We start from the raw sequence: 23104 nt of genomic DNA on the forward strand, positions 1-23104 counted from the left end.
CTGCTTTGTTGGACCATATTATTCAATTTTCACTGAATGTTTTTCTTCTCCATTGGGTACTAGCTTCCACCAGTATACTGTATATTATGCAGAATTACTCTGCTTTTTCTAAACACCCAAAAATGAGATTTTAAGATAATCAGAGGTCTGTTTCTAGGTTTTTCATTTCATAGCATATCACCTCTGACTTTACAAATAACAACGAAAACAGTTCCCTTGTTAGTAAATATTTACTCCAATATTTAATAACTGAGGAGTATTTTTAAAAATGTTTAGTAACACTTTTCAGTGAAACTCACAGTTTACATAGAATCACTAAACATTCACAATGAAATCCATGATTGAATCATTTTGTAATTCCAGATAGTTTATTTTATCTACAGTGGCTTTTAAGCAACAGAAATTAGCTTGTCAGGCAAGGTGGTGAAGGTATACCTCAATGTTCTCGATAAAAAAAAGAGGAAGAAGGGTGTATGGATTTGAGAGCAGAACAGAGAGAGAACATACTTTTAGTTCTGTTATATATTGCACAACAATCCCCCCCCCTTCTCAGTCTTTCTAAATACGTGGCAATCTGTTTTTCTACCATTTGGTCAAAGTATTGGACCTAATTTAATTTAATTTTGGCATCCAAATTTCCAAACTCCTATCTGTTATCAGTTTCAAGAACACAGGTTTTTCCTTTCCTCCAGTAGAGGCTAATCCTGATAAGGGTAGATACAGAGGCTTACTACTATATTTTTTATTTTATTTTTTTATTTCTTATTTAAATTTGTATACTGCCTGACTCCCAACCTCTCTTGGTGATTCACAAACAAAAACATTAAAAATGGGGTGGGGGGAATGCAATCAAGAATAATAAAATATGACAAGATGATAGGAACAAGAGAAAAACACAACCATTCCGTCCAGGAAGCTTCACTCACCCTTGCCAAAGGCCTGGGCAAAGAGCCATATCTTCAGAGTTCTTTGAAATCCCAACAGGGTAGTGGCTATCCAGATCTTTTAGGGGAAACTCATTCCAAAGTAGGGGCTGCTACAGAAAAGATAGCCCTCTGAGGTTCCATAAATGGCATTGTCTAATCAAAGGAACCCTGACAAATCAAATCACGAGGACAGACAGATTGTCCCTCAGTAACTAGACCTTATGTCATGAACGGCTTTATAGATAATGGCAACACCTTGACTTGTATCAGATGCAAACTGGCAACCAGTGCCAATCATGAAGAAGAGGTGCTACATGCACATAATCAAGGCATGCCCATCACTGTCCATACTACAGGATTCTGGATCAGGTGAAGCTTCAAGGGCAGCCTCATACATAGTGTCTTGAGAATTTTTTTTATTAGAAGAAAATGAGTGTATATTATTGGGATGTGTACATATGTTTATTTTAAGAATTAGGTCAAGCCACAAAAAAAGCCAAGTTGCAACCCAGAACAGAGATGAGAAGGTGACTAAAGACAATGGGAAAATCCATCTAAGAAAGCATGAGGTATGTGTTAGCATCACATAGGTATTTTCTACCTTTATGTGAAGTGGCCTTCATTCTTATTTACATGCAACACCTACACTACAGTATTACAAACATCATTCCTAACTTGATATCTTCCTGCTTGCTCTGGTAGGGAGACTTCAAAAATCCATTGTAACAATTTGCAGAGTTGGGGAAAAGATCTCTTTCCTTAAAATTACAGGGTTTTGTTATCAGGAATTTGCTAAAAGTGCCACTAGTGCGAGTTCCACACTTGTTTTACTTTCCTTTGTAGTTGAGAGTATATAAACTCTTCAGGCAATCTCTGATAAGGGGGAAACATTATTGGAAATGCACTTCTGGCTAGTTCATTTACAGTCCTTCTATCATTCATTGTACACATTATAAGATCTCACTAGTAATTTTCAATGATAAGAAATGGTTGGACATGGACATCTGCTGGACACACAGTCTTGGTGAAGGTAAATATATATGTCCCTAGATAATGTTGCTGGATCCAATCTGGGTCGGTCACCAGGACCAGAGGACCAATCCAGATTGGGATCCTGCAGCATAGCCTTGGTCAATGATCAGGAGTTTATACTAGAAACACACATACCTATCAGTGAGATACCAGCCTTCCCACAAGATTGTAATCCGGCATTGATGAGACCGCACATAATCCTTTGTTAATCCCTAGCTTTATTAATTAAAATATAGAAAGATTTTGCCTCAGCACACACATAAAGCTTTACAGATTCACAAAAGTAACAGATCAAGAATCTGGAGGAAAGTGGGTAATGACTCACAATCTAGATCAGTGGTTCTCAACCTGTGGGTCGGGACCCCATTTGGGGTCGAACGACCATTTCATGGGGGTCGCCAAACAAGGCTGTCCGCCATTTTTTCCCCCTTTTCTTTGGCCACGCCCCTGGCACCCGGTGATGTATAAGTGGTTGGGGGTCACCACAACATGGAGAACTGTATTATGGGGTCGCGGCATTAGAAAGGTTGAGAACCACTGATCTAGATGTTGCATGTACACGGGATACCCTTCATCTAGATCCCTATCTATAGCCACTTGTAATATGCTAATAATACCCTTCACCTCAGCTATGTCACTGTTAGCTGCTGTCATTTTTGGTCTATTACTTGATGTGCATTTTTCACTTAGTAGTTGTCTCCATTCTGGTCTGATTTCAAACTGGATTAATTGGTCTTTGCAGTGTCTCAAGTCTGCATTCCTTAGGCTTTGTTTTTCTCAGGCCACTGCCTACATGCCATGCTATTAAACTCAGATCAAGTCTATAAATTTTACAACACAATCATTGCACAGGAAGATCTTTTTCTTCTTTCCAAAAGTTATCAGCTCCAGCCATCGTGACAGTACAAGCAGCTATGAACTGCATTCGTCCTGGGGATTGTTTCAGTATCTCCCAATTCTCAGATTATTCTTTTCCATAGTAGAAAACAGGAACTTGGATTTAATGTGATAGGCCCTTTTCTACAATGGATGGAGGCTATCTGTAGCATGCCCTATAACATAATCTATTGATTTTTTAAATGTTATTTTGAATTGACTTTGAAGCTCCTATTGCTTTTCAATGCTATAACTGAGTGTTCTATCTGCCACTCCCACAAAGAATTACTGCACCTTTTTAAAATTCTGTCTAATGATGCAAATGCGTAGAACCACTTCTTATCCATTTAGAGCAATCTTCACAAGAATGTTCTCTTATCAGTTTTTAACCCAAAGATTTGAAATTATGGCCTCCAATACGTTGAGAAGCAGCTAGTTCATGGTTTTTTTCAACAAATACTATGACATTTTAAGAAGCAGTGACAAAAATTATATTTTAAGTTCTAAGATTATAGGGCAGGCTTCTTAAGTTTTTTTCTATTTGTTAAAATATATGTGCAACCTTTTAGTATAAAACCATAACCATAAAAGCATAACACTTCTATATTTAAGCTTTGCTGGTGGTCATTCAATTCCTTTTCATGTCACAACTAGATTACTGTATATTGTTTTACATGGGGCTTTCCCTGGTGACCATTTTAGCTAGTTTAAATGAGGCTGCCTTGCAGTAATGGTCAAGCTTGGATTAATAACGTAGCATTATCACAGGAATTCCACTGATAACAATTAGCTTCTAGGAGCAATTTAAGTGGCTATCACCCATAAAATCCTATATGCTTCAGACTTTGTTAGCAGGACTTGCTCCAAATAGAATCTGCCACTTTGGTAAGAATCAATAGGATGGTCATATTAGGGTGATAGGAAGCCTGGAGAGATTTTCTGTGATGGTCTCCCTCCTCTGTAACAGATTGTCCCTAGAAATAAGGATGACTTCATCTCTGTTAGTATTTTGGAAGATGGTTAAGATCTGGCATTTCCAGAGGGCCTTTGGGAATGTAAAGTGAGAAAAGAATTGATACGGACCTTGGGTATGGTTCAGGAGTGGCAGCTAGAATATTTATATAGCTTAATATTTATTTTAAACTTAGCAATAGTGATAGCACTTAGACTTATATACCACTTTATAATGCTTTACAGCACTTCCTAAGTGGTTTACAGTGTCAGCATATTGCTTCCAACAATCTGGTTCCTCATTTAACCAACCTCCTAAAGATGGAAGGTTGAGTCAACCTTGAGCCAGTCAGGGTTGAATTCCTGACAGTGGGCAGTTAGCCTGCAATACTACAGTCTAACCATTGTGCCACTATGGCTCTTAAACCAGGGGTCCCCAACCCCCATGGCATGCCAGCAACCAGACCGCACAAACAAGCAAAGCCCCATCCGCGAGATGCAGGCAGCAAACAAAACCACGCACCCTGGTCCACAGAAAAACTCCACGGAACCAGTCCCCAGTGCCCAAAAGGTTGGGGACCTCTGTCTTAAACTGAACTACTACCGGTATATTGGAATAGTGTTAATTCAGGGATGTCAAACTCAATTTCATTGAGGGCCACCGCATCAGCATTGCGGTTACCCTCAGGAGATCGGGTGAGTGTGGCCAGGGTGGGTGCGGCCTATTGGGTGGGTGTGGATGGAGTTGGGTGTGGCCTACTGGGTGGGTGTGGTCAGCTCTACATTGTTCACATCAAGGGTGCCTGTGGGGGCATGGGCAGGAGTGGGATAGATCTGAGGGTCTCTGGCAGAAGGGAGTGGGACCAGGGCAAATGCCAAGGCATGGTCCACTGGAGGAGCCTCACTGTTCCTCTCAGGCCATGCGGGGGGAGGGGGGGCTTATGGAGCTAAGACTGAATGCGTTTTAGCATAGATGGCCACCACAAAATTGTACATTGGCTCCCGGCTGGCCAGGGCCAAGGCAGAGGGGGCTGTTCCCTCACTGTTTCCAGGATAGCTTCGCGGGCCACATGAAACCACTTCATGGGCCGCATCCAGCCCCTGGGCCTTGTGTTTGACATGTCTGTGTTAATTATTTAAAGTATTTTCCATGAACTGTAAATCCAAGTATTAAATATATTAAATTCATAATCTGGAAGGGAATTCCTTATTAGATTTGCAGATAATACAAAACTGGGTTGAATGGTTAAAACTATTTAAAAAAGGAAAATTAAAAATTGTATTGCAAAGTGAGAGATATGGGTTGTAAATAACAGAATTAAATTTAATCCAGAAAAACATAAAATTCTTCATGGAGGAAAAATATAGATGCATCAATGTACCATGGGGAATTCTTACTATTGCTTATGCATAGGCATGTGTGGAAAGGATCTTGAAACTATAGCTGTGTCTTGAAAAGATCTTAGAATTGTAGCTAATCACAAACTGAATGAGCTAGCTTTATGTTATACACTAGCTGATATAAAAGCAAATGTTAACTTTGCAGTACATCAAGAAAAATAGCTTTTAGTTCACAATATCATCAGTTCTACTATGTTTTGCACAGACTAGTCAGAGAAATTAGGATTGAACAAGTCTTGGTGGGGGACCTGGAAAAAAGTCAATCAAGGGAAGAAGAGTACCTTCAGGTTCTTGCAGTGGTCACACAGAAAGTCAAGATCACCTAACATCCCAGGAAGAAAAACATAGAAAAATGGTCTGAGATAACAGGAGCTACATTGCAACTGGATGTTAGGAAATAAGTTGAACAGCAGTTCAACAGTGTAACAATTACAGGTAGTACTTATGACCAAAACTGGGATCAGAATTTCTGTTGCTAAGCGGTTGTTAAGTCACGCCTGATTTTATGATCTTTTTGACACAGTTGTTAAGCAAATCACTTAAGGGAATCATGCAGTCATTGAACAAATCCAGTTTCCCCCATTGATGTTGCTTTTTGGAAGCTGGGTGGGAAGGTCACAAATGGTGATCACATGACCCAGAATGCTGCAACCATTGTAAATACAAGCCAGTTGTCAAGTGCCCAAATTTTGATCACATGACTGTGGAGATACTGCAGAAGTTGCAAGTGCAAGAACTAGTTGTCACTTTTTTCACTTCTATTGTAACTTCAAACACTCACTAAAATGAATGGTTGTAAATTGATGACCACTTAAACCAAGGAGAATTATGAACTCCTCTCCTCTGGATGTCTGCTGGGATGCTTTAATGTGGATTCCTGCAGGGAACTTCAATGGCCCTTTATCATTCTAAGAATACTGAATGAGAATCAGCCTGAGGATGATAGCAAAGGTTCTGTCTTCTGCAAAAGTATTATTATATACAATTATATACTATCATTTATATTTTTCTTAAAGTTATTCTTATCAAGGACAGGGTGGGTACCAAAGCCAAGTGTAGCACTTGGCAACAGAACCTTCTGCTCTCCACCAAGACCACTAGCCAGAAACCAGGTTAAGCGTGTTGTGTGGACATTTTGTTGTGAAGTTTTGTTTCAGCAAGCGGGGCGGTGTGATTTTAACTGTTTTCTCGCCAAGGGAAAGGCTGAAAGGCAGAAACTGGGCAGCCGCCAGCGTAGCACCTTTGCCCAAGACTTTTGGCGGGAGGGGTAGCCACAGCGCGCGCCGCCAAGCAGCCCGGTCATATCGCTCTGCCTCGACGGCGGCGATGATTGACGGCGGCGTCCGTTGGAAAAAAGCCGATTGGCCTCACGCGGGCCTTCCACCGTCCGTTGGACTGAGGGGGGGAGGCTGGCAGAGAAGGCGAACGGGCGCGAGGCGGCCTAGGTCTAGCGGCTCCCCGCAGACCGAGCCACCTCGATGGAGGACCCACTGCTCTCGGCCGCGCCCATTAACCCTAACAACTTCCCCGCCAAGCTGTGGCGCCTTGTCAACAGCCCGCGCTTCCGCTCCATCCGCTGGGACGCCCGGGGCGAGGGACTCCTCATAGACCAGCCCTTGTTCGAAGCCGAGCTCCTGGGCGCTGGCGGCAGCGGACTGGCCGTCGCAGTGGGAGGCGGCCCGGGGGGCGATAGCGCCGGCCCTACCGGCGGCTCTTCAGTATCTCCATCTTCGTCGTCCACCTCCTCGCCGGAGTTGTTCAAGACAACCAATTTCACTAGTTTCATCCGGCAGCTCACTTTGTACGGCTTCCGCAAAGTGGTGCTAGGCCCGCCAGGAGGCAGCGGGGGATCTTCGTCTGGTGGCGGATCCACCGTAGGCGCCTCTGCCGCCGCCTCGGCCCCCGGCGGCCCCTTGCACCATTTTCACAGCCCGCACTTTCGTCGCGACCGGCCCGATCTCATCTCAAAACTAGCTTCGCCGCAGTGTTGCGAGCATCCCTCACTGCTTCTGGAGCCCAGGTTGTTCATCACTGGTTAGATTGTTCTAACTGTCAGGAAGTTTCTCCTTAGTTGGTAGGTTGCATTCTCTCCTTGATTAGTTTAATCTGCCAAGCATATTCTATACAGGGAAGGCCACAAATTACAACAGTTTGTTTAGTGACCGTTTGAAGTTACAACTGCACTGACAAATGAGTGACTTATGACCAGTTTTTCATACTTATTACAGTGGTGGGATTCAAATATGTGAACAACTGGTTCACTGTGTGGAAGCTGCTTCTGGAAGTCCCATTCTGGGCCTGGGCAACAAAAAATCAGTTAGCGGTTCTGCTAAAGTGGTACGAACCGGCTGAATCCCACCACTGCTTATGACCATTAAGCATTGCCCTGGTCACATGACTTCCACATCATATGCTTGACAATTGACTCCTATTTATGACCGTTACAGTATCCCAGAATCATGTAATCCCCTTTTGTGACAACCTGACAAGCAAAGTCAATGAGGAAACCAGATTCACTTAACATCCATGTTACTAATTTAACAACTGCAGTGATTCACTTAACAAATGTGGCAAGAAAAGTCATAAAATGGAGAAAAACTCACTTTAAAAAATTCTCACTTAGCAGCATAAATTTTGGGCTCAGTTGTGGTTGTAAGTTGAGGACTACCTGTATTCTTTAAGTAGTTAGAAACCTGTGGATATAAGATTTTTACCAACAGAATTTCCACTCCAATTTACTAGGTAAGGTTTTAAAGTAGATCTCATTGAAGTCAACAAAATTCTTTTGGAAATAAATGTTTGCAGAACAGGAACATTTCTTTAATGTTAAAGATATCCCCAGATAAATCCTTGTAATACGAAACAACACTCTCTATAACAAAATCTCACACAAGTTTCTTTTTTTTTTTTTTTTTTTTATTGAAATTTTTCAAAAGTTTTACAAATAAAAATCCACCCCCCCTCCCCAACCACCCCACCCCCCCCCGACTTCCCAGAACTGAATATAGGATTATTTAACAAATATTTTAAAAATAACATTTGCAATTTATAAAATAATTAATAATAATAATAAAAATCACAATAATAATATATATAATAATAATATAGATAACATAAACTTTAAAATGAATAATATATACTAAAAAAGAAAAAAAAAAAAAAATAAAAAGAGAAAAGAGAGAGAGAAAGAAGAAAAAAGAAAGTAGACGAAGAATAAAGCATATATATATATATAAAAAAAAAATATATGAATAATAATACATAAAAAATGTATATATATAAAAAAGAAAAAGAAGAAAGAAAGAAAGAAAAAACAATCATTACAAATTATAAAAAGGCTAAATAATATTTTTCCATATCCAAATTATGTTGTATAAAATTTATCCATTTTTCCCATACCGCAAAAATTTTTCTTGAGATTGCTCCTTTAAGAAAGCCGAAATCTTTGCCATTTCTGCCAAATACGAAACTTTATGAAACCATTCTTGTAAAGTAGGCAAAGATTCCTTCTTCCAATATTGTCCTATTAACAACCTAGCGGCTGTAATCAAATTTAAAATCAATATAACCTCCTTAGCATCACAGTCAATAACAATACCTAGTAAAAATAATTGCGGAGTAAATTTTACCCTTCTTTTAAAAATTCTTTGAATATTCCACCATATCTTAATCCAAAAAGCTTTTATATGCTTACACGTCCACCAAATATGGTAATAGGTAGCATCCAAATATCCACATCTCCAGCATTTCGGCTGTAGATTAGGGTACATAATGGACATTTTCTTTGGGTCAAGGTGCCATCTATAAAACATCTTATAAAAATTCTCTCTTAAATTTTGCGCTTGTGTGAATTTAACATTTCTTATCCAAATAAGTTCCCAAGTATCCATTGAAATCGTTTCACCAATATTCTGTGCCCATTTAATCATACAATCTTTAACTAGTTCAAGTTCTGAATCTAATTCCACTAAAACCCCATAAACTCTCTTAATATGGGTTGGCCTTTGATCTCTTACTTGTTTTAAAAAAATTTCATCTTCTCTAAGCCAGCCCATTTTACAATCCATCTTCCATCTATCCACTATTTGTCTATATTGGAACCATGAATAAGTTAAGTTTTCATGTGTTAATTCTTCCAAAGATTTTAACTGCCAGTCTTGGCCATCCATCTTAATAACTGTACGTAAGAGACCTTGTCCATATTTACCCCTTTCCTTATACCTTCTATGGCATGCCGAGGTATAGCCCATAATGGTATTTTGAAGTCACTTTTATAATACTTTCTCCACACTCTTAGCAAAGAGTTTCTTATAATATGAGACTTAAAAACCCAATCCACTTTTTTATTAAATATTAAATAGGCATGCCATCCAAAAAATAGGTCCCAGCCTTCCAAATGAAGTATTTCTGTATTTGTTAAATTCACCCAGTCGCTAATCAACAAGTTTCAATATCTACCTATTGCATCCTATTGAAAGACAGAAGGAAAATCCATTCTGAGTCTACTCTGCTTGAAAAAAATGTTAAAGCTAAATGTTAAGTCTAAAATGTTTTTTTAACAATTATCTCTTATTCTGCAGATTTGAGTTGTGCAGTGCCTTTCAAGGCTGATAGATTCAATGAGCAACAGGATTCACCTATTCATTTAGATATTGCACCTGCTCTATGACAAATTATTCAGAATAATCATCCCCACTTGGAATTACTCTGCCAAATCTTTATATAAACTGACCAGTTGTTGAGTTTACATCATGAAAAATCATAAAATATGTTTGAGTTTAGCATGTTTGTGAATCCAGCCAATTCTTTTTATAAATTTATAATTTATAAATTAAACATGATTTAATTACAGAATTTCCTTTCTTCAAATGATGCTGGGAATTCATTTTTAAAAAAAAAATCTGAAAAAATGCAAAGGTTTAGCAGGCTGGTTTGGAACAAGAGATATGCTTTATGCATGTTCTATCTGCTCCATGTTTTGTTAGAGTATGCTTGTAGTGATTCCTTTTTTGCAATTTTTCAATATTTATTTTAAATAATTGGTGCTGTATGCATTTCATACTACCACCATTTTGTTAGTTAATGCAGCTCTTTTTTCAAGTCTCCAGTAATATATGCAGAAACAGGAGCATTTCACTGATAAATGAGCACCAAATTTACTAGTTGCTATAGCTATAAAAATAAAAGTAAAGATTTCCCTATTCAGTCATGTCCAACTCTAGCTGGTGGTGCTCATCCGTTTCTTAGCTGAGGGAGCCAGCATTATCAGAAAACATATTCCATGTCATATGACCAGTATGACTATATGCCAAGGGACATGGAATGCTGTTACCTTCCCACTGCCTATTTATCTACTTGTATTTGCAAACTTTCAAACTGCTAGATAGGCAGGAGCTGAAGCAAGTAAGGCACTTGGGTCTCAAACCTGGGCTGTCAGCTTCCCAGCTGACAAGCTCAGTACCTTTAACCGCTGAGCCAATGTGCCCCCTTTTGTTATGGCTATAGAAACTTTAAATAATACTTGTCAGTCATAGGATCAGGATGAAAAATAGATTAAATTATTCATCAAGATCAATTGGAGATTACTAGCAAGTGAATAAAATTGAAACAAAAAGAACAGGAGGGAGAGCACTGGAGCAGTCATTCCACAGTATTCTCTCCATTTTAATACGGTATATTATTTTTCATTTAGAGCCATTATCACAGAGAAGAAAAGGTAGAAATCTCACAAACAGCTAAAAGAAGTACATAGGTGGTCATTATAAGCAACTTAGAAGAACTATACATTCTCATTTTTCACTGCATCCATTATTAGAATCATTTCATGTAAAGCAATATTGCTACACAAATATCATACCCATGTAAGAAAAGCCCATATATATCACAAGAAGTAACAAATACATATGTACCAGTTTTATTGTGTGAAATCACAGGAATACAACACGTATGAAAATACGTAGAAAAATTATTTACACATTTTTCTTTCCTACTTCAGTGTAGATTACCAGTGCATGCCTGGAAAGAAAAGACCAATATGATGCCACTTTCCTACTTTATTTGTAGTTCTACTTGTCTTCTTGTTTGGTAGAAATTTTGACAGATTTTTTTCCCTCCTGTTGTTTATACCTTTTTACGTTTCCTCAATCAAACTCAAGAAGGCTCACAATATTTTAAAAAGCCTTGGTGGTGCAATGCTTAGAATGCAGTATTACACACAGCCTGGAGTTCGATCAGGATAAACCCGAGGTTGAATCAGCCTTCCAGCCTTCTGGGGTCAGTAAAATGAAGACCCAGATTGTTGGGAACAATATACTGACACTATAAATAGCTCAGAGAGTGCTGTAAAGTATTATGGAATGGTATATAAGTCTGAATGTTACTGCTATCAGCAATAGCACTTAGACTTATATAATGCTTCACAGTGCTTTACAGACTTATATAATGCTTCACAGTGCTTTACAGCCCTGGCTAAGTAGTTTACAGAGACAGCACAATCTGGGTCCTCATTTTACCAACCTTGGAAGGATGGAAGGCTGAGTCAACCCTGAACAACTCAGAATCAAACTTCTGGAGTGAGCAGTGAGTTAGCCTGTAGTACTGCATTCTAACCACTGTGCCACCAATTGTAAAATAATAAAATGAGGATTTGATAAAACAGCAAAAAAACAGGCTATGTTTATAGGTAATCGTTTAAATAATTTAACTGAACAGCACCTAGCAAATTAAAACAATGAGAGAATAGTAACTCTTAGAATATTTGAACTATCCAATGTAAGTCTAAAACAATGATTATGACAAATCTAATTTGGGAGGAAAAAGATATTGCTACTGAAAAAGCTTTCTTTACAGACAAAACTACTATTGAGAGTATATTAACACCAGGACTTCTGTTGAAAATTTCCTCAACTGTTGAACAGCAGAAGATAGTCTTTCAGATATTCTTGTCCAAAATATTTTAAAGGATATTACCAATTTTCTATACTTGGTCCAGAATAAATGAGAAGCCAGTGCATTTTTTTAAAATAAAAGAATCACATACTTTCAATAGGTGACAATTCCTTAACTGCCTATTCTAGGTCAATTGTAGTTTCTCAATACTTTAAAGATAGCTTCATATAGAATGTATTGCAGTAACACACAAGCATAATATTCCTAAGGTATATGTCGTTTGATAGAGGGTGTGATCATCAAAAATAGGTGTAGATGCACCAACTCACAGTAATACGTCTAATTAGACTACTGCATTATTTATTTATAAAAATCATATAGTTATCCATCTCACTGAAAGCAACTATGGGCAGCACACAACAGATAGCAACAGATATAAAAAATATGAAACTCATATTTAAAAATAAATGTTATAAAAACCTGATATGAATGTATCCTAAAGGGTACAACAGCTCAGAAATTGTAAAAATATTTTTTAAAAATCTGTTGACCCTGCACTTAAGACATTTTTAAAATATACTTAATAGCACAGAAAACTGTACTGATTTCTGGCCCATTTTTAATCTAATTTAGGCTGCTGGTTATTATCTCACATTCTTCACAACTTGAAAATGAAGAACCCTTTCATAATTTATTTGTAGACGGTTATTGAGGCCTTTGTCTAATTGCCATAACTTATTTTCAGAGTTATGGCAAGTAGCAAACAGATAAAAAGTCTTCATTTTGTGAAATAAACTGATGCTCTACTTTTTAGGTATATTTCTTTTACCCCAGATTATTTCTTAGCGGTTCAATTAGTAGTTTTTATTTTAATTGTATATTATTACTATTAATTATTATTAAAAAGCTCTATCCCAGTTGATTCTGAAATGGATACTCCTAATATCAAATTAAACATAGCAATCAAGGGGTGGTAACAAATCAGTACTTTGGTCCAAGTTATGTTAACACTCTAGGCTCTTCCTAATCCTATGGTAATGTCCTAGGAATGATTTGATGTCCAAAGCAAGGCTAATGCTCACTTAAGAAATCCTATTCAGAATCATATACATATGCCAACTGATGCAAATTAATAGTTTTCTAATTCTAACTAGGAAGTTACTTCTTTGAGTATTGTTTGCTATATTATTTGATTAAAACTAGGCATATGTGCTTAGCAGTGATAATATAATATTAAAGACTTAGTGGCTTCTGATATGTGTTTAATAATATATCGAATTTCTCATTTTCCTCTCCATCTTCAGCACCATTGACTTTAGAGCAGGTTCATCGATCTTTTCGGCGAGACAGTTTATCTCCTTATTCCTATCTGTCACCATCATCTCACAGCCAAAATGCTTTTCCACTGAAAGGTTCCGATCGGACTCCTTTTCCTCCCAGAACATGGCAGAACTCTCTTGGATTGCTCCCAGGTCAGGTGGAGACATCAACTTTTTCAGACAAAGGTGTTCCATTTCCTGTGCTACAGAGGTTCCCAACAGAAGTAACTTACACTCTGCAGCCCAGCTCTACATCTGTACACATTCAACAAGGGCCTCAGACAATGGCCACATCTTCCCAGAAATATACCAGTTATGCAGCTTCAGCACCATACTCTCAAGCTTACTATCCAACAGGTAGCATATTCCAATATTAGTTTATTTCATTAAAAATTTAAAAGCATGTTTTACAAGTCTAGTATTTTAACAGCAGCAACAATCTCTAGGAAGCCTCCCATCCAACCATAAAACTATTAAAATATCTGATGTATAAAAATACAGATGCAAATTTGTATTAATGTATACTATGTAGATTGTCTCAATGTAGGACTTGTGATATAGTATCCCTGATAATATAGAAGTACCATGGCAAATCTGCTTGTTTAGACAAAAAGAGCCCTGGGGCTTCCATGTCCTGCTACATATGGTATTACAGCTAATTTTTGTGACCACTGGTGTGCTAGCTGCAGCTAATGATGGAAATAGTAATAGTCCAACAATATCTGAATTTACAGTTTTTCTTATCTCTGCAATAGTAATCATCTGTCTCAAAGCAAGATCTATCATCTAAAATACTGATGGTAGCTACCTATAATTCTTTTAGCTGGAAATGTAAGAAAAATAACATAGCCTGGAATTTATAATTTAATTTGTACTTAAATTTATAGTTTAGAATTGTATTTACTATGGAATCACACAGCTACTTCTTAAATACTTGATATTTGATGTGACCTACCCCAAAAATCTATACTCAATTATTTTCAATAATGTCAGAAAATGGCAGTGTATTGATTTGTAACTTAAGTCTAAAAGCTACTTCATATGTATTCAGAGTCTACATCACACACTTTGATCATGGACTAACGAAGTACTTACAATATGTCTATTTTTAAAACTTCAAATATCTTGGAAACTTGCTCTGCAGATCCATAAACTATGCAGTGTTTCTTGTATATGTCATCATACAAAGGAATATATTTAATTAATGTTTACTTTGCACCCACTGAAGTTTTAGCAGGGACTTATGGCTCTTTCATATTAGCTTTTGCTGTTCATATTAGTTAAAATAGCCCTGGGATTTTGCCTTAACACAACAAGCAAACAAAATGTTCAGACAGACTGTTCTATTTTAAACGTCAGTGCTGTCAAAGCTGTGCTCTTCTACAGAGGTCATAAACAGATACTTGGTTAAAAATGACTTCTGAGCAGTAGGATTATAAGTCTCCGAGGGGAAAGTGTTTAATGTCAAAGAATAAAGAAGATTCATTCAACATAATTTTTCTGAATGATAATCTGATAATTTACATTTGAAACATATTTTAAAAGTTGTTCTTAACTGGTTCTATAAATTAGTTGCATATAGTATCCAGAGAGTTTGAATATTATCACTAAATGCTAATCCTTTCTTTCCCTTATGCAATACAAGTAGTCTTTGACTTATGACTACAATTGAGCTCAAAATTTCCATTGCTAAGCAAAACAGTTGTTAAGTGAGTTTTGCCCCACTTTATGACCTTTCTTGCTACAGTTGTTAGGTGAATCACTGTAGCTGTTAAGTTAGTAACACGGTTGTTAAATGAATCTGGCTTCCCCACTAACTTTGTTTATCAGAAGGTCATAAAAGGTAATCACATTACCCCAGTACACTGCAACCATCAAAAATACGAACCAGTTGCCAAGCATCTGAAGTTTGATCACATGACCATGGGGATGCTACAATGGTAATAAGTATGAAAAGCAGTTATAAATAACTTTTTTCAATGCTGTTGTAAATTTGAATGGTCACTAAATGAATGGTTGTAGTTGAGGACTACCTGTATTGCCTTCATAAATTCCACAATACTCCTTGGCGATGCTCTGCCTTTAAAAGTTTACAAAAAAAATTATCATTGAGTGATAACTAGCTAACTTTCTATATAAACTGGGCTTAGTAATTGTGAAAAAAACCTGCACATATTTCTGTTTTCATGGACTCAAAAATTGCTTTATATGAAACACATTATCCAATGGTGGACTCTTAAGACAAGGTGATCTAGAAGGCACAATTCCTTACAAAACTGTGTTTGGCAATCCAACTTTGAACCTAGCTATTCACAAATCTTGGATTAATAAAGAATTTCCCTAGAGTCTTTTTCCACATTTCTTGTGCTTGGGCTGGTCTATATCAACACACACTATGGTTCTCAAGGCATGCTGTTGATTTGGGAGAGGGGACATATTAGTAGATTTTACAAGTTTTCCTATTATACTTATAGAATCCTTTCAAACAATGTGTTTAATGCATGTAAATCATTTACTTAGGGGAAAGGAAGGGATTAGTCCTTAGATCATGTCTGCTTTTTATATAGGTCTGTGGCATATCTCTGCTGATCCTATATCATAATCCACTGTTAGATTACAGTTAGGAGAACTATAATAGTATTTAAATGCAATTAAGAAAATCATTTTAATTAACTGGGAATATCATTTCTGCCTTTTAACTTTTTCTTTTCTTTCTAGCTGTATTACAATGTTGTTCACCACCTACCCACATGGATCCCCTAAGTGGTTGTGGTAGTCCTGCAGCCTCAATCTATACACACTGCAGCTATTTTCAGGTGAATTGGCTAGGTTCCAGTGACCTATTTGATGCATGTTCAATGCAATATATTGTATGCTTTTCTGAAACCTGATCTTGATGGCACGTCATATCATAGTGAAGCTTTGAAAATTCACTTCGTTTTTTTAGTAGTTAGTTGTATGGCATTAAGATTAAAAAGGTAAATTTAAGAAACATCAGATTTATTCCTCCTTGGTCACAAGTTTATTATATCTGTGGTTGAACACAAGTAAAATTGTTCACACAATACTTTGTTCTAAGATTTCTGAAGAATAATGTCAGAAAGCCCAGTTTAAATTCAATCTCTGCTGTAATATTGTTATATTAAATTCAAATAATATTTATTTAGTTAGTTGCTTTTTTACTTGTAGCTTTTTCTTTTAGCGATAAGTCACAAGGACACCAGAATTAAAATTTGTTAATGAAGACTTCAGATTCTTTGTATTGTTTTCAAAAGTAATTGTATTATAGATAGCATATCCTAAAGATAAATGTATTATGGGTTATATAGTCTTATTTTACTCAGCAGTGCTAAAATGTACAAATAATTGTGTTTAACCAGAATCCACCAATGCAATCTTCATATCCAGTTGAATTTTTGCCTTCTAATTGGTCCTGCAACACCTCTGATGAAAACAAGAAGACAGAAGTCAATCTAGAAGCTGTCTTCCAGATTGTTGATGAAATGCATTCATCCCCAAAGCTGGAAATGGTAAAAGTAGAACCAGTGGAGAACCAATGTCCAACTTCACAGTCAAATCGAAACCAGCAATTAATAGTTAATTCAGGGAATAGTGATACAGCTTCTTCAGGTCAAACCAGCCACTTAGAACCTCTAACACCTGTAGGCTCAGATATCACATCCTTTGTTGTAGAGTCTGAACAAGCTATAGCTTGCTCCTTGCCACAGTCTCCAGAGTTTATCTATGCTATTCATACCACAGAACCTGTGGAGAATACCACAACTCAAATAGTGCAGCAGCCTACAGTCACACCACAAACATCAGCAAAGGTCAAAGAACTGAATCAGTCTTCTGCAGTGTCTTCCATGGTATTTGTTCAAGAGGAACTTCCATTCAGTCAGACACAGGTAAGAGCAATGTAAAAACTATGATATATTCTGGACTGATAATCTCATCTCCACATTCTTCCATAGTAAGCAAATATTTAAATTAGAATTAAAATAATATATTTCATGGCATCATCAAATCATTGATTTTCAAAATTATAAATACAAATATTGCTTAATGTGCATAATTAACAACTGAATAGTATATTCACTATTACAAATTTTGTTAAGCAAATTCAGCTGTGTTCATATAACATACTAGACAGGTCAGTTAAAAACTAGCAGCTGTGTTTACACAACGTTCTAAAGTTAATATTTCATTAATATTAACTTTGCTTAGCTTTTTTTGTCACTCAGCATGTTGTGTGAACCCAGCCAATTTCATTAGTTATTGTTGACTGAATTGTGTAAATCAGGAAATGGGCTAATTTAAAAAGCAGCTTAAGTTTACTGCAAGATTGCAGTCATAATATTAAAATTATTGTCATGATCATAGGTCAAATTGTAACTAAGGAAGTCTGAATTCAAATCCTTAACCAACCATGAAAGTTTTACTTGACTGTCTTAGACCAGTCACCCCTCCCTGGGTATAAAGTTGCATTAAACTATGGTTTGTTTAATTTGGTTCATAAAGCATTCTAAACTATATTCAGTAACTCCTTGCCAATTGTGGGGTTTCAGTTCTTGGAAAGTCCCTCCAATTAGTTAATTTGAGAAGATAGATTTAATATTTTATGGGGCAAGTAGGGTTAGGTAAACTTAAGCCATGAACTAGTCATGATTCAAGGCATTAATGACAGAGAATAGTGAAGAATATGGTGTTCTGAAAATAATTGTGTTTCTGAAATATTTTTACCATTATTGCTATGATGATGTCTATTTGGATGACACTGATAATTAGGATGATGGGGCCAATTTTAAGGGTAAAGTTTAATTGTTCTTTGGAAGATAATATTTTCCACAATAGCCCATACATTCTGTTGGTGGTTCTGAATATGCTCTTGAACATGTAGCCTTTTTAAAGAAATCTTGGATAATAGGCTTCCCACTTTTCCTTCTTAATTCTTTGTTATGGCATTATGTGTGGGAAAACAAAATAGGCCATCCTGGGACCCTGGAATAGTAATGAAATAAATAGGATGTTGTGGAGAAAGGGCTTCAAGGACTTGTGCCGCTGTTATCTGAAATTTTTTAAATAAATGTATTATTTATTTGTGTGTTTTACTTCTTTATAAGGAGGATCCTAATATAAAGTGTGAGACAAATACATCAGAGACTGTTGCATCCTCAGAACAAATTGGTTTCCTCATTTCAGAAGTGGGTCCTCTCAGCAAATGTGCCAAAGATTCAGTTTCATCCGTCCAAACCAAATGCAGAGAAAGAAGGAGCAGTTCACAGAAGGGCAAATCCCCTGGTAAGAATGGTAGGCTTTCAGTGTCTTCTCATGTAAATTTATTTACATTAAAATACTTAATGCTTTCCTTTTACTCAATTTTTAGAGGAATTTTGTTTCTCCTAGTTCCTCAGACACCAGCATTAAGGATAATTAGCATGAATTATACTTACCTTTTGTACAAAGACTGAAATATTAGTATGGGACATGTTAAAAACCCTGATTACTAATGCACTATTGAACATTCCTCATAATAAACATTGAACAGCCTTCATGCGGTTCTGTGTATGAAGAGATGTGCAGCAAAACTTTATATATATTTTAGTTAGTCCTGCCTATGTTTTGAAGACTTACATGTAGGATTTCAACTGAAGGGGAATTTGAGTATTAGAATGGAGGGATAACAAAATGTATAATCTGTTGAACTTTGTCTGATTTCTTGACTTTACAATCAAAATTTAGCCAAAGAGCTGAAAATGATTTTGAGTGTCATTTATGCCTGCTCAGTTCAGATTTGCAGGACAAAATGGAACTTCATATCTGACATATCTCTAGCAAAAAAACACAAAAAACTAACAACTCCTAATATAGGTTGTTTAAATGTTGAACAACTCTTATCACTAAGTTTGAACTGCTATGCCAAAATCATCTTTCCTGCAATATCTTGGTTGTAATTGCAATGATTATGGTTTAAGGCTTGTGTGAAGCATTTTTGGAATGTTTTAAAATCAAGATCTTTGGTAGAAAGCCCTATCCTTACCTTACATGTCATAGGTTTTATTCTTGGCATTTTCTTTTCTAATCACCATAGTAATTGCATCTCCAAGAGTTTGTTTTGCTGAGGAAATTTTGGTACTTGGACAATAATCATCTACGAAGTGGAAGTACAATTGACAAAATATTGTTGTCACATCACCATTCAAACTCTGTTCTTATGTACTTGCACATTGTAGTGATATCAGTATGAAAGGATGGAGCTTACATCATGACATCACAATGTATGTTCCATCATTTTGGCATCATGATGGTTGTGACTTTAATAATTTCTTCCCTGATTGCACTTTATTTTGTCCAGGAATTACATTTCTCTTTGGAGACATGAATTCTTTAGCTTCTGAAGTCTTGTTTCAGGAGTGTAAAAATTGTGAGAGCAACGTTCCTTGTTCTGATGAATATTTGGAAATGGGTTGACAACATTATATTGCTTGCTAATCAGTTGTCTCTTCCTGAAATACATAGTATGCTGTGATTTGTTTATTGTCTGCTTGGACTGCACTTACATGCATATTAAATAAAAATACTAATACTAATACTATTATTTCTGCAAGTTCAATCTGTTATGTTTCTGCTTTATCTGCTGCCTTTCTGAGAAGGATTTTCTCTTGATGTAAGCAACAATCTAATTTCAACTCACTACCTTTATTTGGTGTTACAGGTAACATACTAAAGCCAGTGCAGATGTGATCTTTAGCAGTGGCTGTATTCCCTTGTATCTTGATGTTATATACCCATCCCATATTCTATAATTATAATTATTAACTATTTACCTATATACATAATACAAAGAGACAATACAAATATATATCTGCAGCTATGGATTTGTAAGTGGCCATCTGTGCATTGTCTTCCCCTATCAATTTGTATCTGTTCAATGTAGCAAAGAAAGAAAATGCCCAATTTTTCACTGAACCTCTGTTCTGCCACAGCTGCTGGGGAACTCTTAGCTGGCAAATATGGGCCTGGAACCCCATTAGTTAAGGCAGACAGGGGTACATCTTCTATCTCTTAAGATGTACTTTACATCTTAAGAACCAAACTACAGAATAAATATTGGATTGCCATTTGTGTTCTTCCTAGATCTACATTTGCTAGTGGATGTGGCTTGCAAGCAAGAGCATTTTCCAAAGGAAGAAGAATTAAGGGAGTGAGAAGTTGGTGGAAAGCATGTACAAATGCAGAGCAGTAGCCAGCTGGGGAAGAGCAGTGGCTTTCATTCCAGGAATATTTTGGGGACTGATATGACAAATAAAACTCTCTTCCATTGCTCATTTTTGTTACACTTGTAAATAATCCCACCACTGTTTTTAATACACCCCTTTAATAGGTTTAAATTATTTTTTAACCTGTTTCATCTAATTAATAAACTTATTTGTCCAAATCTGTTAAAAGTGAAAAAGCTGTATTTCAAACAGCTGCCACAAATGTCCCCATAGGATTGTTCAAATTTCATTTCAAGACTGTTTATCTCATTTTCTAGTTAATTACACAACAGGTTTTTTATTTCTTCATTTGTTCCATCCATAATAGCTGCTGGATATTTTATGTTAATGGTACATTCTTGTGTTTTAATAATTTCCTCATTCTAGGCCAATATAAAACAAATGTTAAGACTTATGTTGTTTTATTGCTTAGCTTAAATGTCTTTGCAAGCTATTTAACTTGTTCAATATGATTATATTTACTGACAATAGATTTTAAAGAGTAATGACTTTGTACTCGAATGTATTTATGTTGTAATTAGAATGCATGCAAATGATGTAGCATGACGAGAATGTGTTTTAAGACTATTTTGATTTCCCAGAACTTTGAAAAATGCATAAGGATATACTTCCCAAAAAACTCAGATCAGAAAGATCTTTTATTCAGTTGACTTTCTGCAATTTCTAGATTTCTTATATCCATTATCTCTCAATGAAAGGCAGGATGAACCAAGTCAACCACACAAACTCAGCTATAGCCTTATATTGATTTGTAGGACAGTAACGTATTATTTCTTGCAAAGCTTCCATTGCTTTGATATACCGATTATTTTGAGATAACTCCAATCAATTGTCAGAGGCTCCATTTGTCCATCTATATACATTCAGTCTAATTGTAAGATAAGAAAATTAAGTGAAAAATAAAATGTTACACAAGCAGGGAGAATACTTAGCAAAGTCTCTGAATTTAAAAAATGGTAAGAGATGCTTGTATATCAGTCCTGACTTAATTTAAAAATAGGCATTTAGTTCAGGCCTGTTGCAGATTCAAATAAATGTTGCAAATGAAGCTCATTCTTTATCATACCTGATTGGACTACAGAAAATATTTGTATTGTAGCATAGCTTTATTAATAATTCAAAATTATTAATAATGAACAATTAAATGGGCCTATATTTTTAAGGCTCAGTCTGGAAATGGCGATATTTATATCTTTACATCTGTCTGTAAACTAACTGAAAAATGAGGCCAAGGAGCTGGATCTCCTACCATATTTATAGACTCAGTTATTTGACTCTTAAGCATTTGTACAAAAGAAAAAATATTGAAACTGGCAAAAGAGAAAATAATATTCAGACTATTGAAGAAATCTCTACAATATTTCTTGATGCTAATACTCAGCATAACTCTATCTGGAACAACCTTCTCAGTACTTTCACAGTTTTCAGCTAAAATGTATTCTATTAATAAACAATAAAAGGGATTACTCCAAAGAAGTCCAGTGTTTACTAATAGTGATACTTGAGTAGGACTACCAGATTTTCTGGCAAAAATCCAGAATAGACAGCAAAACATAGGTTGAATTTTCTGCATCCATATCCTGTCATCTAGTGGTTATCTGGATTTTTGCTGCTTAGATCTTATAGCCCTATGAGAGAGTAAAGTATTTGATTTTCATTTGAGTAAAATTAAGTACTAAATCACTACACGCTCAAAAGTGTACTAAAGTGAAAGGACAGTCTACACAGTCATTTTTAACACTATACAGTAAGCAATTTAAAAGAAAAAATTCGGGTAACAGCCTAGAAATGGGAGATCTTTATTATAATAAAAAGAACAAATCAAAACATCAAATATCCATATTTCCTTCTTTTGTTTAAAGAAAATTGATTTTTCTCCATATCTAAATAAAATTATTGCAAAACTGGTTTTTCGCATGGAATTCTGTACATTATTGAATACTTGACTTTCTACTAACCTGAATGTTGTACCCAGTGAAATTAAACCACATCCTAAATTACAGCTTCAAATGGGTAATCTTGCTTTGAAGTTTCCTGTCTGGCCTGTGGTATTACTCATCCAGCTGATGTCAGACGACAGTAATAGCTGAATTCCAGATTTCTAAAAATCAGCATTACCTAAAATCTCCCTTGCAGTGGCTATTGGGAAAAAACAACACAACCAAAATTAATACTTGAAGAAAAGCTAGCTGCAGACTTTAGCTATTCCATTTATACGTCAATCCTATGAAATTACTGTAGTTCTAATTTCAGTGTAATTGAAAGTGTCATACTGAAAATCTTGAAACAAAGATTTGCTGTTAACACATTTGATCAAATTATTTTCCTTTACCATTTCTCTGTACATAATTCTTTGGAAAAAGCAGCAAGTGAATCTTGCTCATATAGACTAGTTAGCCAATTCATGTCAAAAGGAAGCAAATGTTAAGTG

General features: G+C 36.2%; 1 protein-coding gene across 1 annotated transcript; it reads left to right on the forward strand.

Moving 5' to 3' along the window:
- Positions 1 to 5863: 5863 nt before the first annotated feature.
- Positions 5864 to 23058, forward strand: HSF5 (heat shock transcription factor 5). Its single transcript, XM_039346327.1, has 6 exons — positions 5864 to 7220; positions 13346 to 13750; positions 16112 to 16209; positions 16774 to 17301; positions 18517 to 18694; positions 20531 to 23058. Exons 1-6 carry the CDS (start codon positions 6665 to 6667, stop codon positions 20599 to 20601), a joined length of 1836 nt encoding a protein of 611 aa, XP_039202261.1. The 5' UTR covers positions 5864 to 6664; the 3' UTR covers positions 20602 to 23058.
- The last annotated feature ends 46 nt before the right edge of the window (positions 23059 to 23104 follow it).

The sequence above is a fragment of the Crotalus tigris genome, unplaced genomic scaffold, assembly GCF_016545835.1.
Source record: "Crotalus tigris isolate CLP2741 ecotype Arizona unplaced genomic scaffold, ASM1654583v1 scf7180000017987.690289119674:8195010, whole genome shotgun sequence".
In the NCBI taxonomy this organism is placed as follows: domain Eukaryota; kingdom Metazoa; phylum Chordata; class Lepidosauria; order Squamata; family Viperidae; genus Crotalus; species Crotalus tigris.